The 17,217-nt window shown below is 40.7% G+C and overlaps 1 protein-coding gene across 2 annotated transcripts in view; it reads left to right on the top strand.

Moving 5' to 3' along the window:
* The first annotated feature begins 5,448 nt into the window (after positions 1-5,448).
* The window catches only part of MTUS1 (microtubule associated scaffold protein 1), an 85,773-nt gene continuing 74,004 nt past the window's right edge, over positions 5,449-17,217 (top strand). For both annotated transcript variants that reach the window (XM_084266879.1, XM_084266878.1), the window contains exons 1-2: positions 5,449-7,511; positions 9,270-9,465. In XM_084266879.1, the coding sequence (XP_084123005.1) occupies positions 5,466-7,511; positions 9,270-9,465 (2,242 nt within the window). In that variant the 5' untranslated portion in view covers positions 5,449-5,465. The remainder of the gene's footprint in view (positions 7,512-9,269; positions 9,466-17,217) is intronic.

Genomic DNA, 17,217 nt, shown 5'->3' with positions numbered 1-17,217 from the left:
TGCGTTATGTGCTTGCAAATAATAGGCTGAACTTGGAAGACAGACCAACAAGGATTGCCAGAGCTTGTGAACAATTAGATGAGGACTCTACATCTTAGGAAATCAATGACTATGGGCAAGGAAGACACAGCTCAGAAAGCAATTGAAGTTTCCTATTAAACCAGTACTCTGGGGACTGAATGACTGACTGGTGGCCATGAGTATGGGGAACGTGCCAGCGTTGCTGTCTGTTAGATGGCTATTCAGTCACTAGTAAGAGCAAGCTGCCAGGTTGGATGTACCAGTTAGCATCAGCAGTCTTATGTCTTGGCATAGTCTGATGGTGTCATGGGTTGAACACCTTATAGGAAGACAGCACCTCTCTTGCAACTTTAGGGTCTCTGATTTCTGCAATTGCGTGCTCAATTGCCTTTCCACTTCCTTCCTGTCTTAGTGCCAAGATTTAATTTCAAATTCACATGCCTTGGTTACTATCGCTTGTATGTGAGCTGGTGCTTCAGTCTGGAAGCAGGCTGGCAATTAGCCAACTAGCAGGCAGAACCTGATGGTTCATGTTTGTAGAAGTGATACTACTGCCTGCATGATTGTTTGCAAACATAAACAGAAATAATACACAAATTACCACAGCAAGTGTCTCGCTTCAGTTTTGATTTATGAAATGGCTGTGAGCAATTTGTATGGATGTCACATTGCTAATCTTGGGTGGGTGGGTTGGTTGGTTGCTTGGTTGGGGGGATTTTTTGGTTCTAAACAAAATGCCTTCACAGTGCCAGTACTGATGATTCTCTGTGTCCTTAAGCAAGCAGTGCTGTTAGCATATGAGCACTTCCATGTAATTTACTTCTAGGAGTGCATTGCGCTTGTAATGTTATTAGTGCTTGGATGATGTAGTTTTGGGTGCTTAACACACCCTCATTTCTAACTGAACTTGGCAACAGACTAGTTCATGTGAGGGTGGGACATTACTGAGCTTGCACAGGGAGCTCTGAAGTTGTGATTCTGAAAATTGTGGGTTACCTGGAAAAAAAATACCTGAAAATGTGGGGTTTTCCAGTGCTTTTTATATGGAACACATGGGAGCAATACTGAACAGACCATGATGGGATGGATGCTGGTCACTGCAGACTCCTATGTGGGTGCTGCCATCTCTGCTTTCAGGTGTACATGCTGAAAAAGTGAGACTTGTGTGGTTGTGTTGTGTTCCAGAACATGGTGCCTTTTGTCTGGTGTCAGAGCGTGTTTAGCTGATGAGAGAACTTCTAGACCACCTTCCTGCATGTCTGGGCACACTCCTTCCAAATTTATCCCCCCCCTGCTTTCTACAGGCTACACAAACACAGCTGCTGGCTTTGAGTAAGCACTGTGTGATGGTGTGGGTGAAAGAACCAAGTACCAGGGGAAGTGTAAATTATTGCTATGTGGTGGCTTGAGCTCTTAGAGTAGTTGATAAATGGGTAGCTCATATTCTCTGTAGTGATTGATAAGATTTTGATTGTTGTTTACCTATCACTGAATTAATTGCTGTATTTCCTTCTGCCCTCACCCCCAGACATCTCCTGTAGTTTAACAGAAGTGATTAGATCTTGCTCAGAGCCTGGTTTTGTGTGTAGTAGTGTGTTTCTCCTGAATCTGGCACTACTGGCTGCTCATCACCTCTCCTTTTGAAAGAATCTGTTTGTCAAGCTCCTTCTCTCCCTCTTTTCAAAGTGGTACTTCTGCTACATCAACCTCTTGTGTCTGTTGAGGAAGGGGAAAGTTTGGAGATCTGTTAACTAAGACTTTTTTTTGCCATGTTTTAGCACTTGAAATACACAACTGAAATTCAGCAAGTTGAGCTTTACTGAAGGCACAAACCAGCAGAACTTTGTTGCAGGGTGTTACGGAGGCCAGAGGTGTGTAATGGTTGTTGGTGTAAGAAACTCAAAGCAGGTTTATAGGTAGTGTTTAGTTTAGAGAATTCCCTTGGTGGCTAGTTGCCAGGAACAGTGTATTCTTGGGAAGGAATGTTCTCAGCAAGGGCAACTGCTGTGTCTGTGCATCTGCTACTGACTGCTCCAATGGAGGAGACGCTGGCTGAGGTTAACTTTTCATTAGTGTCCTGTGGAGGGCCTTAGTCTAAAGAACTTCTCATCACCGGGAGTGCTTCTCATAAACTGATGAACACGTTAGTACCTGCACAGTTAAAGAATGCCAATATCTTTAGGACTAGTGTTAATTTTCACTAACAGATTTTTATGGAGTATAGCTAATCTTTACAAATACCTCACTTCTTGTGCAGGCCACTTTTAATATCCACTTAAGGTGGATATGATGCTGTATTTGAGGGTCCTGAAAAGTACTGATTACTAAAGTGAAAATTTGCTTTAAAAATAGTTGAGTTGGTAGTTTATTTCTGTATATTCTCTGCTTATGTGAAAATCTAGAGCACTGAATGAGCAGACTTCTACATATTACACATTCAGATATGCAACTTTAACACATTTCCTCATTTTTCTATTCAATCTCAACTACTTTTGTTTTTCTTGGACCTTTCTTCAGCACTGACTGGATCAAGGTTTACTTAGCTGCCTGTGTTTCAGATTTTGGCATTATTAGCTGTGCATACTGTAAGCTAACGTCATTCTTTAAATTCCTGGGATCTCAGTTTTGCTAGGTCTTGGCATATTGGACTTCCTTGGTTTCTGTGGCAAGAAGGCTTGCGAAAGAGATAAGGCTGCTGGTTGGATCTGAGCTAATGCTGGATCAAAATGGACTCTTGACTTTTTGTTGCATGACTCGGTGAGCAAGCTGCATTACAGGCTGGTGTGCAGACAAGCAGAAACTAGTTTCCATGTGTCAAAACAAGAGTGAAAGCAAAGTTTGCAAACATTTTTCAGCAGTTGATTTTGTGATTGACTTTAATCAATGGAAAATTATTCAGGACAGGTTCTTGCCCTGCCTTCAGGGAAGACTTTTTTTTGGAAGGACTGTTGAATCTGCCTTACCTTTCCTAATGGAAGATGAAAGTAAGGCTATTAAAATTGTTTGTGCTTCTGTAGGGATTGAATAATAGTGGGTAGGCAAAGGATCTCAACCAGCCTCAAGGAACCAGAAGATTTTAAGCTAGTTGAGCCATTTCATTTTAGGGGAGGAAGGGGGGGAAGAGAAGGGTGATATCTGATCTCAGTAGCTTGTTGTTCCTTGTACCATGGTCTTTTTACCCTCAGTCTGAGACAGATGTTTAAAGTCTCATGTAAAGACAAGCTTCTGGGCCAGAAGCCATGCTGATCCATGGTGAGCACCCAAATTCCTGCAGTTCTGGACCGGTCTTGATTTGAGTGCTGATTTTGTATTCAGAACTGTTCACAGTCCCTAGGACCTGTCTGGAAAGCTTTGTAATTTTAATTGAGATGAAAAGGGATTTATCTTGAATATAGTTATTCAAACAGTATTTCTGGCTGAAGAAAATCAGGTTTAAGGAAAATGCCAGCTTTTTTGATTGATACTTTCCTGCTTTTTAGTAACTTAGCTTTCACTACTAAGTGTGCTGGCTTTATTTATGCTTTACAGAGTGTTTGTTGATAAGTTTTCTTTTCTTTCCCCTGCTGTGGTTTTCCAGTATGGTTTATATGGTTTCTGTGAGGTTTTAAATTTCTTTGTTAGAGAACATATCAAGAGCTGCCTTTCTTGTCATGGCACCAACTTGTTTCCCAAAGCAGTCATTGATTTCCTGTGTAAAAGCTTGATCAGGGAATTACTCTAATCTGCTGCTTTGGACAGTTTGGATCTTCTCTCTCACTTGTGTCCTTGTGGTTTTGGCACCTGGGTGCAGTCTCAGTGCTTGCTAGGAACTTTTCCTTATATATTGCAAGGGCTCTTGTTTTTTTTCTGTTTTTTTTCTGTTTTTTTCTTTTTTTTTTCTTTTTTTTTTCTTTTTTTTTTCTTTTTTTTTTCTTTTTTTTTTCTTTTTTTTTTCTTTTTTTTTTTCTTTTTTTTTCTTTTTTTTTTCTTTTTTTTTTCTTTTTTTTTTCTTTTTTTTTTCTTTTTTTTTTTCTTTTTTCTCCCTACCTCTGTGACCTGTCTTCCCCTGCCCCTTCTGCTTCCGGAGGGTTTTGGGTGAGAATATGTGGCTCCTCTCTGCTGGAAAGGACACTGGAATTGTTTCCCATTTCAATAGTCTTGTGTCAACTTTATAGAAGATGGAGACTGTCGCTAAGTATGGAATTGCTTCCCCATGATGCTGAAGGGGTACCGTGTGCCTCTATCTGTTGGCTACCCCAGCAGCACTGGAGTCATGTACTAGTGTAACCCCAGAGATGATTACAAACCTCCTTGTCTTTATTTTAGCTCTGATGTTTTAAGACAATGCTGTTATTGAATTGAACTCTGCTGTTTGTTGCTTTCTCAAATGGCAGGAAAAAAGCCATCAGTGTGAAGAAAAACTGTGATCTGGGGTTACTGACCTTTGCTATGAGCATCAGGGGATGAGGCTGGATTATTTTCTTCAGTGGGATTCTTGGCGTTGCTGCTCTGGTGTCTGTTCTAGACCTGACCTTTATAGACCAGCACGTCATCTGTGTTACAACTTAAGTCTCTCTGAATTACCTGTCTTCTTGCAAACTTGTGTAGCAGAACATATGTGTGACCAGACCCAGTCCAACTGAAGATCTGTATAATGCCATGCCATGTTGGTAGCAGTAACCAAGGCTAAATGCAGAGTGTAAGGACAGTGTGAACATGTAGGGGTTCTTCCCAACACTTCTCCTAGCTGCAGCTTGTGACTGAGAGCTGATGGAGTCTGGTATTCAGGTTTGGACAGATTTTTCTTACATGGTTCATACCTGCTTGTGTTTGAGCCTGTGTTAGTTTTCAGCTTCTAAATGCTGCCTTACAGTGTGATTACATGCTGTGTGAGGAACTATTGCCCTTTTGTTTGGTACCTTCTATAGGAAGAGGGAAAAATAATGTTTCCCTCTATCATAGACTCCCTCAGATACCTTCTGTCTGTGGAGGAGTGAAACCTTTGGGTGGTTTTGTGCTTGCATGGAAGCCAAGCAAACCAAGTATCTGAGAATGTAACCTTAAAGTGATGCCTGATTGCAGCTGACCAAAGGGTTCAAAAGTTGTTTGGCAGTTAAGGAAATGGAAATGGAAATACAGGTAAATATATGCAGATGGCATAGTTTCCTTAAGGAAGTTGGTCAAAATGGCTGTACTCAATTCAAAAGTTAGTATCTTAAGAATGGTTATTGTCTTAAAATTCTGGTTTGACTAATTATTTTTCATTTCTTTTCTGTTCTAGAAATTTTGAGTCCTCTTAGAAAGCATGAGAACAAAGAACTTTTTTTTAAATATTTTTCGGGACAGTTGACACGTTACAGGGAAAAGCTGGGGCTTTTCCTATTCTACTAAGTTCAGAAGAATCTACATTCTCTGGGATTTTAAATAAGTATAAAATGAAAACAGTTTAAAATTTAGCCTTCAAGATGAATTTTGAAAAGTCAGATGACAAAGCGAAGAATGGCTTGAAGCCTTCATTACTTATAAGGGATGAAAATGGAAATAACTACGCGTGTGACAGAGCTGCACCTTCCTCAAAGAACTGTGCCACCCAGATATGCAGCAATTCAACTGACCAAAACAGAGTGACAGACCAGGATGATGATGCCAGTCTTGAAAATGAGAGTGACTTCAGAAGTATTCTCTTAAAACAGCATTGTATTGAAGCACTTTGTCTACAGAAGACACCTAGTACATACAGCAACTGCACAGGGGCTCTGCTGGGAGTTGCAGGTGCTGCATGCCAGTCTTCTGGAACGAAGCAGACCTGCGTGTATACTTTGAACTGTGACTTGGAAGAAACAACAAACTTACTGCAAGGGAACATTGCTATAGCGGAAATGCAAGATCAGAGTATCAAACAATCAGTGCCTTACAGTCACGCTGACTATAAATGTGTATTACCTCTACCTGCTTCAGAGCAGAATGTGCAGTCCCTGATGCAGGACAGGGCACGATGTCACCTGACATTGGATGTTACTGATGTTGTAGGTGAAATTCTGGGAACCGATCCGAATCACGACGCGCATCAGAGGGAGACACTAATCTCCTCTTCTGCAGTATGTGCAAGAGAGAAATTTGACGGTGGCAGCTCAGAACAAACACCTAATGTCTCCTCTAAGATAGTGGCCTCAGAAAGCTCAGATGCCTGTTCACAACTCAAAGTCTATTGTCCTGCCTTTGCAGGTGACGAACACAGTCTAAAAACTACTAACAAGACTAATAAAGAATCGCAGGAATTAGAAGCACAGTCTGTACAGCCAGCTGCCAGGTGTATAGATCACTGTAGGCAAGGTGCATTGTCACCGTGCATTCATTTTAATGAAGACGACAGAGTGAAACCCTCGCAGGGTATCCCTGACCACGATGAAGCTGGGAATTCTGTTGCTGGAACACATGTGGATAGTTCTGTGAGCAATGTGCACCTTCTCCCAGCAGATAAAATGGGTGGAGAACAAGTATCAAAGAAAACCAGTGAACTGTTAACCAAAGAACAAAGTATCTCTGGAAGTGCTGCTCTTCGGGATGCGCAGGCCATCTCTTGCAGCACACCAAAATTGAAGAGGGGTGTTATACCTGACCTGAAATGTGAAACAACATTTTTGGTCTTCAGTCCTGTGGCTGCTGAAGGTGTTTCTGCTTCATGTACTTCAACCCCTAATGAAACATCAAAAGACAGAACTTTTCCTATTTCAGCTTTGGCAGAACTTGGAGACAAGTCTCCTAAACAAAGCCCAAACGAGGTGTTTGTAGGAGGTCGTAATAGAAGGCCTTTGCCTAAAACTGGTCCAGGTCAAACTCCAGGAAAAACAGTGGGCAGGTCTCCTATCATGTCAACAATAACCAAAGCAAAGAAATTGGAGATTGTTAGTTTTCCCAAACCTAATTTCAAAAACATTAAACCAAAGGTTGTGTCTAGGTCTCCAGTACAGCCAAGAAGCAGTGCAGCATTAAAACAGGCTCCTCAGTGCTCCCAGCTATTAGCTGTCTCCTCACCTTCACTGGTTGCTTCCCCGAGGCATTTGTCCCCCTCTATAAAAGTGCTGAAAAAGAAAGTTGATCTAGCTAAAGATACTAAAGTCGAACTACCTGTGAATAAGTCCCATAAGCTACAACATAACAAACACCTTTTAGCTAGCCAAGTTGTACATGCCACAGCACATCCCAGAAACGCTTCCCACAAGGCTTCAAAGGCACCTGTGTTGAAGGAGAATCCGGAAGACACTGGCAAAGCAAGCCCTGCTCACTCGGCATGCTCCTTGGTTCCTGCTGCGCTTTCAGCGTGTGTAGAGAGCTCGAAAGAGATGCTTAATGATAAAATGGAAAGTTCAGGCTCTTTAATGCAGCACTGTGCTGGAAACATCTATCCACCTGGAGGGGAAAAACAGCAGAACAGCAACATGGAACTTGTGGAAACAACTGTGTTAAAAGATGTGGCAAATGAAACGTTTGAGCTGCACTCTGTCCCTTTGGTAAGCTTTTTTTCTTATGTTTTGTACGTTTGGAAAAATGGTATTCTGCATTTTATAGTGCTATATTTACTTACAGAAATGTTGTGTGTATATTAACAGTAGTATTAAGTCACACAAAGCCCCAAGACCAGCAAGTTGGTCAAGTGTTTTATTTTTACCATCTTAGTTTAATACTTTCTCTCTCTGCTTGGAATAATTTGGGAGTTTGTTTATTTGAAGTTGAGCTGGGACTTACTAGAATAATTAAGAGTAGCCAGGAAATATTTCTCATGCAGAGGGCATATACCTGGTTTTAGGCAGCCAGCCAGCTGGAAGGTGCAAACTTCCTGGCCGGGAGGTATGCGTGTGCTGGTTGGTTGGGAAATAGTTTTGGACGAGTCAGCTGCCTGTCAGGAGAAATGTGCTGCTTTCAAATGCTCTGAAAGGAGGTTTAAAAGGAACACTGAGAAAGAAGAGAAGAACTTCAGAGCTGGGTCCATCGAGATCTCAGGAAGCATGGTAGGGACACGGAGTTGGAGTCTGGATGTTTGGAGTCCCTTCTGTTATTCATTTGTGGGTTCAGCAGCTTATGTTAAGTCAGGGAAATGGAGTCAGCAGCTGTTACTGGTAAAACTGGTGTTTCTATTTTTGTAAGGCTTTAATTGTTTGTCAGAAAAATTCCAGTAAAGCTCAGTATATGGAGGGAGCTACTTAAAGTAAACAAGGAGCAGCTGTCAATATGTTAAACATTACAGAATTAATAAATAATATTTATTACAATAAATAGTTTAACTTGAAAGGATAAATTAACATTAAAGCAAGGATGGTCTATTTCAACTCTAAAGTCTTTCAGAGCTTGGATTCTGCTTCACTCCTTCCTTTTGGTGCTAGGGGTTGGAGGGAGTATTTTTAATTCACCCTGTTGCCGAGGTGTCTGTTAAGTTTTGTGATATTAATTGTTCTGCTGGTACTTGGAAAGTCCATAGAACAATTTCTATAGAATGTGCAGTAGACCAATCAGCTGGATGAAGTTTATTTAACAGCCTTCTGAAAAGGACAGATTAACTTCTGGAAATGAAGGTGAGGACTGGAGTCAAAAGTGGGATATGTGTTATTTGGATTGTATTACTACTTATCATCTTGAGTCACAGGGAAGCATGCAAAACACTCTATATTCTTCTGAGTTTACCTCTATAGCCTTAACTTCACAGCATGAGTGGTGATGAGTTAATGCCCAGGTAAACTGCAGCAAGAGTTCTGTGTGAAAGATACAGGGGTGCTACATATAAGCTAGGTATTTTAAGCCTTTCTTGGGTCCACTTCTGAATATATATTTTTTTTTCTATGGCAACTAAACATGAAAGATTTTAACCTGTTTCTGTCATGTGACTTAATACCTGGACCAGGAAACTTATTGGAAGGGCTGGCAAAGAATTAATCTTGAAATTAGGTGCAGTCATGTAATTGAATGGCTTAATTAGTGTTTGGGGAGGAAGAGGAAGAAATTCTGATGTAAATGGCCTCTGTAAACTCTTTAGTGTATTTCTCATTACCACCAATTAGCTTCAAATTTATAGCATTGTTTTGCTAAGGGTCATTCAGGAGATGATTCTTGAGGTTCTGAACTGCAGATGCAGAAAATGTGACAGCAAACAGCTGAGTGTATCCCTTACCTATGTGGTCCCTGTTTCAGGGTAGATGCTGGAAAGGTTTTCACAGTGGTGGTGTGTGGTTGATTTTTGTTATTTGGTTGTTTGGTTTTGTTTTCTTTTTAAATAGATTCCTTCTGTGAAAGATGGGACAGCACAAAGGAAAAGCATTCCAAAGAAAGGGCCACTCACACTACAAAGTGTATCATCTCCCAAGGTTAAAATGGTGCCATCTGTGCTGCCCTTGAAGAGAGGATGTGAAAATAAAAGTATCTGCCCAGTTAAAGCACCTTCTCACAAAGGAACTGTTCCATCATCAAGCTCTGGTAAGAGAATTTTTTCACTGAAATAATAGCTCTTAATCAGTTTCTTAATTAGTAGCATATGCAACCTACTGTTTCATAGAAATTTCAGAGTGGTACAGAGCTATTTTTTTGAATGTGAAATTGATTCTATTTAAACCATAAATTGCTAATACAAGGGCAGGGGAAAAAAGGCAGGTTACACCCTGTTGTTGTAAAGATCTCATCTTTTAAGGAATGTGTTTAGAAGGGTGTAGTGCTATTAGAAGAAACAACATATAAATATTATTTATAGGTCTGTCATGTAATAATAATTTATAGAATTACAACTAATATTACTCAAAAGATTTACAAGTGGAGAGCAGAAAAATCCAGAGCTCAGGTAAAAAGCATTTATGATAAGCAACAGTATGCTTAGCCCAATGGGAATAAGCCCATATTTTAGGACATAGCATATTTTGTGCAACCTAATTTTGGTACAGCTGTAGAATCTCTAGAAAGAGGAGGGATCATAATCGAAGGACAGACTACCATTGAATCCCTAATTAAGCTCAGACTGATTAATACTGAAGGTGGGGAGGGAGGAGGGAAATCTCAGAAGTAGTCTGTAGGCAGGTGACTGGAAACTGCATTCTGTAATTGTACTGCTGGCATTAAGAAATGGTCTTGTAGGTTATATGCTTTTTTTTTTAAACAAAGTGTGGCAATCTAGCTAATTGCAAAGGTAGCCTGGCTATAAATGAGTACACTACAGTACACTGCAATTTGGGAAGTGTGCACACCCAGCTATACCCAGTAAAACCTGTTCGTTCGTTGGGTTTTTTAACCCCGCTCAATCTAAGATGATAAAACAGCCCAAAATACTCCTCGTAATTATACCCAGGTAGCAAAGCATGATAAAAATCTGTCTGTAGTGTTTTTTGGGATGAGTCCTTCCAAGTGTATGTAGGATATTCTGTGATCCTTGCAAATGTGAGGGACTTGCTCAGTGAACAAGGTACCTACCTGTAAGCTGCCCGTTTCTTAGACTCTTCACTTCTCTACATACCAATTTAGAGCTTTCTGATCTGTAATCTCAGATGGATATAGATATAATTGTCCCTTCGATTATTAATCCAGAGTAGATTTATGACACTTACTAGGAAAAAAATACAAGCATGGCTGGGATATAGGACTAACTTCTTCCCTTCAGAAAGACAAATCAGAAACACTTTCAGAAGAAGTCATTTTTGGTTGAAAATAAAAGCATTTATTCCCTAGTTTCTTTAGCTAAAACAGTCACTCCTTAACTAAGTTTATATTGCAATTGCAGTAGTCAGTACAATACCTTCCAAATGTTTCCTACTGGAGAAAGGCTGTTTAGAGTAAAAGCATGATAACTTGGTAGCTGTACAGTTGTTTGCTGTCAGGATTCCTCCAGACTACAGAGAGGATGCAAAGGACTTCTGGAGGTCACCTAGTCCAGCCCCCTTGCCTGTAACTGGGTCAGCACTGATGCAGACTAGGTTGTTCAGGCACTTGTCAAGCCAGGTCTTAAAAATGCCAAATCCCAACGATGTGGTTGTCCTTTCTGAAGTGCTGACATAAATGCACCTAATTCTTAACCAGTTGCTGGCTGTATTTGGATTGTTGGGCAGGAAGACAAATCAGAGTAGCAACCCATTAAATACTCGGAATAGGAGAAGTAATGGTGGAGCTCTGAGTCATCTCTCATGTGTATCTTGAGAGAGAGAAGAAGTCTGCCTGTCCAAAATGTATTGGTGTGTCCCCAGAATAATCAAGAGCTTGTGAGTAGTGTTGAAACTTGTTGTTCTGAATCGAAACCAGGAAACCCCTTACAAGCAAGAAATAATAGAAATGCCCAGTCTGAAACACCAATTACAAGATACTTGTGACTTTGCAGGAGTAGAGAGTTTGGTAATTTATTTTTCTAACTTGTTAAATGTAAACTGTAAGTTTCTAGAGATAGGAAGCATGTCTTCTAAGGAAATTCCCTGTTCCCCTCCCAATCAGGAGACAACAGAAAGAGAGGGAAACTCCTATTTCAAGCATGATACTATTTTTTTCAAGGTTAACTGCAGAGCACATTAAGCTAGAAATAACTTTTAACAAAAAAAATTATTTGAAATTGGTTGCTGACCACCATGCACCAGTACTGGAGAATCTTGGCTGTGACTTGGGAGTTTCTGGGCAAGTTGGGTCTCTAAAAGGTGGGCCCAGCTTGATTCAGTGTGTCCAAGTGGTTGTGAAATGTGGAAGCCCCATTCCAGCATTATCTGTAGAAGTAGAGTCACAGTTGCAAGCTAGACAGCTCAAAGTAACTATTTTCCTCCTTTCCTCTGGATGAGAAGATGACCTGCAATCACATACTCTTTCTCAAACAAAACAAAAAAAATCTTAATTCTGTACCACAGTTTTTCCACAGTGGTGTGCTTAGATTCCTGCAGTACTGGGTGGCAGGCACTATGCCTTTGAGTATGTTATTTTTCTATTAGTGAAAACATTTATTAGGCTTCAAGACACAGAATAAAGTGCTTGAGTTACCTGGTTCTTACTGGAAGGCGTGTGTAATTTCGGAGCCCTGATTCAGGACTTTGAACCAGTCCAGAAATGAAAGCAACTATTATTTTTGTTCCCAGCAAACGCACACAGCCTTTTAATTGTATGTACATAACCACAGTGGAGAAGTAATAGTCTGCTAATAGTTGAGGTGGTATGGTTTGGGAAGAGTCATGTCTTTCACTTGGAGGGAGGGTTTGAAGGGGACTGGAGAGGCCAAGGAGATTTGGTGGTCCTGTGGAATATCACTGCCACTTTCCTTCTGTCCCAGCAACCTCATGCTACCACACATGCAATTGGATAGAAACCAAGTTTGGGCCACAGGAAATTGTTTTATTTGTGTTTGAACAGCATAAAATAGGGATAAAAAGATACTTACTTTAGATCTTAAAATGTAGATATTATAGCACTGCTGTTTTTCTTACTGCTGACTACAGCGTACCTATAAGTATGTAAAGGAGTGGAGCTTTATCTGCAAGTTAAGATTTCTTCACCTATGCTTTGGCCATAAAAGTATGAAACTTCACATTGTTATTGATGCCTTAGCTACAAGAGCTCTGTCAGGCTTTATGTGCAATTGAAAATATATTTGGGATATGAAAGCATCAAAAAAATATTATTTCTCTACTTACTGTTAAAGACTTCCAGAAATTAATGAAAGCCATCATCTTTGTCAAGAAAATGTCTTTCATTGCCTCATGGTTAGTTCTGGCACTTGAGGTAGCATTTCGTCTCCGATTTCAGTCACTGCTTTACCTATCTTTTCCATGAGTCTAGTTCAATGGTGCTCCCCCTTTTGTTTGCAAGTATTTTCATAGTATTTAACCAGAGCAATGAAAGCTTGGGTAGTAAACTCACAGTCTGAACTATGTGTTTTCTTGATGAGTTTTGGACAAGTGAGGCCTTTTCCTTATGAAAAGTTGATCATACTGAAGAACTTCTTCTCTACTGTTGCACAACGAACTGAAGCACAGGAAAAATAATTCCCTGTATGTTATGGGAAATAGGTTTAAATTGCATTAGACTGCAAAGGGTTTAGTCATACTCTGAAATACTGATTTGCTTGTTAGGTCATAATTGGTAAATTCCTTCTATTACATTTTTTACTTAATCTTAGGCTTAAATGTGCGATTCAGAGAAGCTTCCAGGGTTAAAACCAGAACAGGCTATAACAGATTAAGGCTGTGTTTGTCATCTAGTTGTTGCTATTTGTTGCAGAAAGAAAAACCTTTGGGATCAAAACCAAATGGTTTCAGTGGGTTTTCACACATACATAACCTTAGTAATTCGTCTTTTTGGTGTAGCCTTTCACAATACTAGTGAAGCAGAACTGAGACAATTTGGTGTCAGTAAGCATACCCTTAATCTCGAGTCTGTGTTCTGACACAGAACCAGGAGCTAAACCACACATGGTTATTGCAAATCAGTGCTTGGCTTGTATCATTCCTGTTGTTAGCCATGTGACTCGTTTAACATTTAACAGCTATGTTAAAGGACAAGCATAACTTCAAGGTTTTCTGGCCTGAAACCATCAGGACTTTATCAAAATGCATGACTAGAGAGTTACTTGTGAAGGTATGAGGGTACCCTTATACTTTCTCATGAATAAACCTGAAATATACCACAGCCTATGCATAAGGCTTAAAAGTTAGTTTCAGCCAGTCTTTTTATGTTTCTTTTCTTTTGCAGAAATCAGCTTTTTTAATGGATCCTAAAAGCAGATTCCTCATACAGTAACTTTCCAACATAATTATTTGTCCTTGGAATCTGGACTCAGGGAAAAATATGATTTGGATCCCTTTTCCCTTTCTTTAATACATTTGTAGTGCTTCATTACAGTAATTAAAGCCAGTGTTAAAAATGAGCTTAAAATGTCTGTATTCACCTTCAGAGGTGTGGGAAGCAGGAAACCCATACATGGGTCTACATGGAGTGTAAGATATGTCTGTAGTATGACATAAAGCTTATCTATCCATCCCTCTTTCATCACCTTCACCCAGACAGCTCTGGTGCATTGTAACTCTTTCTCATAACCAGTCCTCTTTTATTGCAGCATAAAGTGAGGAATAACTTAATGTAGCTGTCCAAGTGATCAGTTTGTGAGAATTCAGGAGGTGGTATTAGTTGTGAGGGCTTATGAACGTTGCAGGTCGTCCCTTCTGCCTCTTGAAATCTCCAGTTGCTTGAGTTGGATTTACCTGCTAATGTTTCCACTCCTCTTTGCCCTCTCTCCTGGCCATTCTCAACAGGAGTGGCTTGCTAGAAGCTGCCTGAAGCAGCATGTATATCCTTGTGCCACGCACAGAGTTGTAAGCCTCTAGCCCAGGTGTTGGTCATTCAGTTACAGAATGGTCAATTCACATTTTGAAGTCAGAAAGGAGCCATAAAATGATGCAATCTAAATTCTGTGTCATCAATTTGCAGTTATCTCTGGCTATGTACACTAACAGTAGAAGTTCCTTCAACTTTGACACCTGCTTGCTTTTGTTGCACCTTAGCAAGCCCTTACCATGGGATAGATACGAGTCATGTTTTGCAAGCCTTACATTGGGTTCAGCTTAAAAACACCCATCTGGAATGAATTATTTCCTGTGTAACTTTGTCAAATGGACCATGAGAAATTAGTAAAAGCAGAAGGGGTTGTTGTGGGGTTGATTTTTGTTTCTGGGTTTTGTGTTTGGTGGTTTTTTGTGAGGTAGTGTGGGATCTGTTACAGTGAATGATTCAAAGCAAGGTGAGTTTGATTTGTCTCCGGTTTGGTGGTTTTAGTGGTGGTCCTCTGAGTTTTTTGGGAGTAGAGGAAAAAGGCAGGGGGGTGGTAACTTTTGAAGATTAACTTGAATGCCCTTTATTCCAAAGTCTATGATATTTCCAGTATTCCATGGACTTCCAGAAAGGAGCATTTCATCCTGTCAGCTTTGTTTCTGGTGCCATCAGTGACCATTCTTAAGGAATTAAGTTTTCATTGATGTGCCCAGACTCTTTACATGTGACTTGTGACGAGCCACACCAGGTTTTTAATGTGCTATACCTGTAGCAACAAACATGATCCTACTTGCAGAGGCTGATGCTAACAGATCGATGCTGTCAGAAATGTGGATGTATCTATAAGAATATTCTCCTTTAGGAGTGAGGTGTGCACCACGTCCCTGCAGGGGAATTTCTTGGTACCTAGTCATTTACTTGCAAGGACATGCTGATGTGTCTTCAAATAACTCTTTACCTGTACTGGTTAGTTCTGAAGTCTCATGGGGTGGAGGTAAATGACAAGAGAAAAAGGAATCCTTGCCTTTCTAAAAAAACCCCTCTATTTATGGTTTGTTACAGTGAAAACTGTATTTATGTTTTGGTCCTCCTTCATGGAACAAGCATGTGAGCAGGTTGCCCAGAGAGGTTGTGGAAGCCCCATCCCAGGAAGTGTATAAGGCCAGAATGGATGAAGCTTTGGGCAAACTGGTCTAGTGGAGGGTCTCCCTACCCATGGCAGGGGGGTGGAACTAGATGATCTTTGAGGTGCCTTCCAACCCAAACCATTTTGTGAATCCTTACAAGGGAAAACTTGAAGTGTTTATAGATTTTGTGGGTATAAAAACTTTCAGTACACAGCATGAAGGGACGTGTAGGATGAAGAACTGGACAATAATTAAAAGAATGATTGGATGTGGTTAGTGGCTTTATTTTGCCTCAGCTTTCCTTTCAGTACATTGATGTGACTTCTCCTTGTGCACACTATGCCTTAACAGACAGAACTTTCCCATAGCTATTTTAAAGCCGGTTAGTTGGTGTTTTTTTAGCCACGATGCAAACAGCTTGTGGCAGTCACCTGGCAAAGCTGCCCCTGGAAGCTGGTGTGGATGGCCTGCCATCCAGAGCCTGGGCATAGGAGATGGCAGCCTGACTGTGTAGACAGGGTCTCTCATGGGACTGCTCTAGTTCAGCCTACAAAAGTGAAAACCTCAGGGTGAGTAAATCCAGCAGGCAGCAAGATGGCTGGCAGTACTGGAGGTGGGAGAGCAGGCAGGAACTTGGACTTGAGACCCGGGAGGAGAAGGGCTGTTTCTAGGTGCTAGGGAGATGACATTTTAGGAGTTGAGCCTGAGGGAGGACTGGGAAGGGAGGAGTGTGATTGTGGAAGGGTTTGACTGGGAGGAAGTCAGCCAAATTTCATAACTGGGCCAAATAGGAAGGGGAAAGGAGCAAAATTTAACCAGCAGGCATACATTAATGTTACTCTCTCCCTCTGCCCTTAATTTAAAATGCCCCAGTCACTCTTCTGACAGTGGGAGCATTTGAGAGAATGAAAAGGCTTGGCTTGGTGGTTGTTACTAATGGTCTGAGGCACTGATGATCAGCTTTCCAGTTTTAGTGTGCAACTATTGAGCTGCAAGTGGAGGAACATGTGAATGTCTACCTGTGTGACTGCTGGCAGCCAGGTTGTTTTTGGAGCGAGCTTACAGAAGGTTCTTTGGTACCTGTGCTAAAGAGGAGTTGCTTGTCTAGGGATTGGAGGTGGATGGGAACAATACTGGGGAAGCCTGCATCAGGTAGGGGAAGTGGGTCTTGCCTTAGTATGTAAACTGTCTTCTGATCAGCTGTTATCCCCAAACAAACAAATCCCATGTAAACATTTCAAGACCCAGGACTAACTTAATATTCCCTGTCTTGGTGTTTATGTTTAGTAGTTGAAGTGTTCACAGCAACAAAATATAGCTGTGTCCTGCCTTTTCTTTGGTGATTTTGGTAGTTACTTGAGACTTTAAAAGGGGGAGATAACTAGAAAGGGATTATCAGTGAAACTGCTAGAGCTGTGAAACATGCTGCAACTCCTCTTTATTCCCTAAAGGAACACTGATAGATGTATAGTATATAGTGTAACTAATATGGCTGAATGGCAACCTGGGGAGCTTGCAGCCATCAGGAATCTGTTTAGTATTGCTCCTGCTTTACAGGGCTTAAAATAGCAACCATAAATGCTCTTACAAATATGTTAAGATCAGTCTGCTGGAAGCAATACCAAAGTCCAGTTTGTTTTTCTGTTATTTACTTTCTCTTTTTCAATAGATGCCAGAAACTAGCATGTTTTCCTGATGGGTTTTCCCCTTGCTTTATAAAGACTGTGTACTGTAGGCTTAGACTGGGCTTTTTCATCATACTTTTTTTCAAGCTAGGAAGTTTAGTGTTCCTAAACTAAAGCCCTCTAGATTTTTAAACTTGTGG

The sequence above is a fragment of the Gallinula chloropus genome, assembly GCF_964237585.1.
Source record: "Gallinula chloropus genome assembly, chromosome: 7".
Taxonomy (NCBI): domain Eukaryota; kingdom Metazoa; phylum Chordata; class Aves; order Gruiformes; family Rallidae; genus Gallinula; species Gallinula chloropus.
This window is presented reverse-complemented; position numbering and strand designations above follow the sequence as displayed.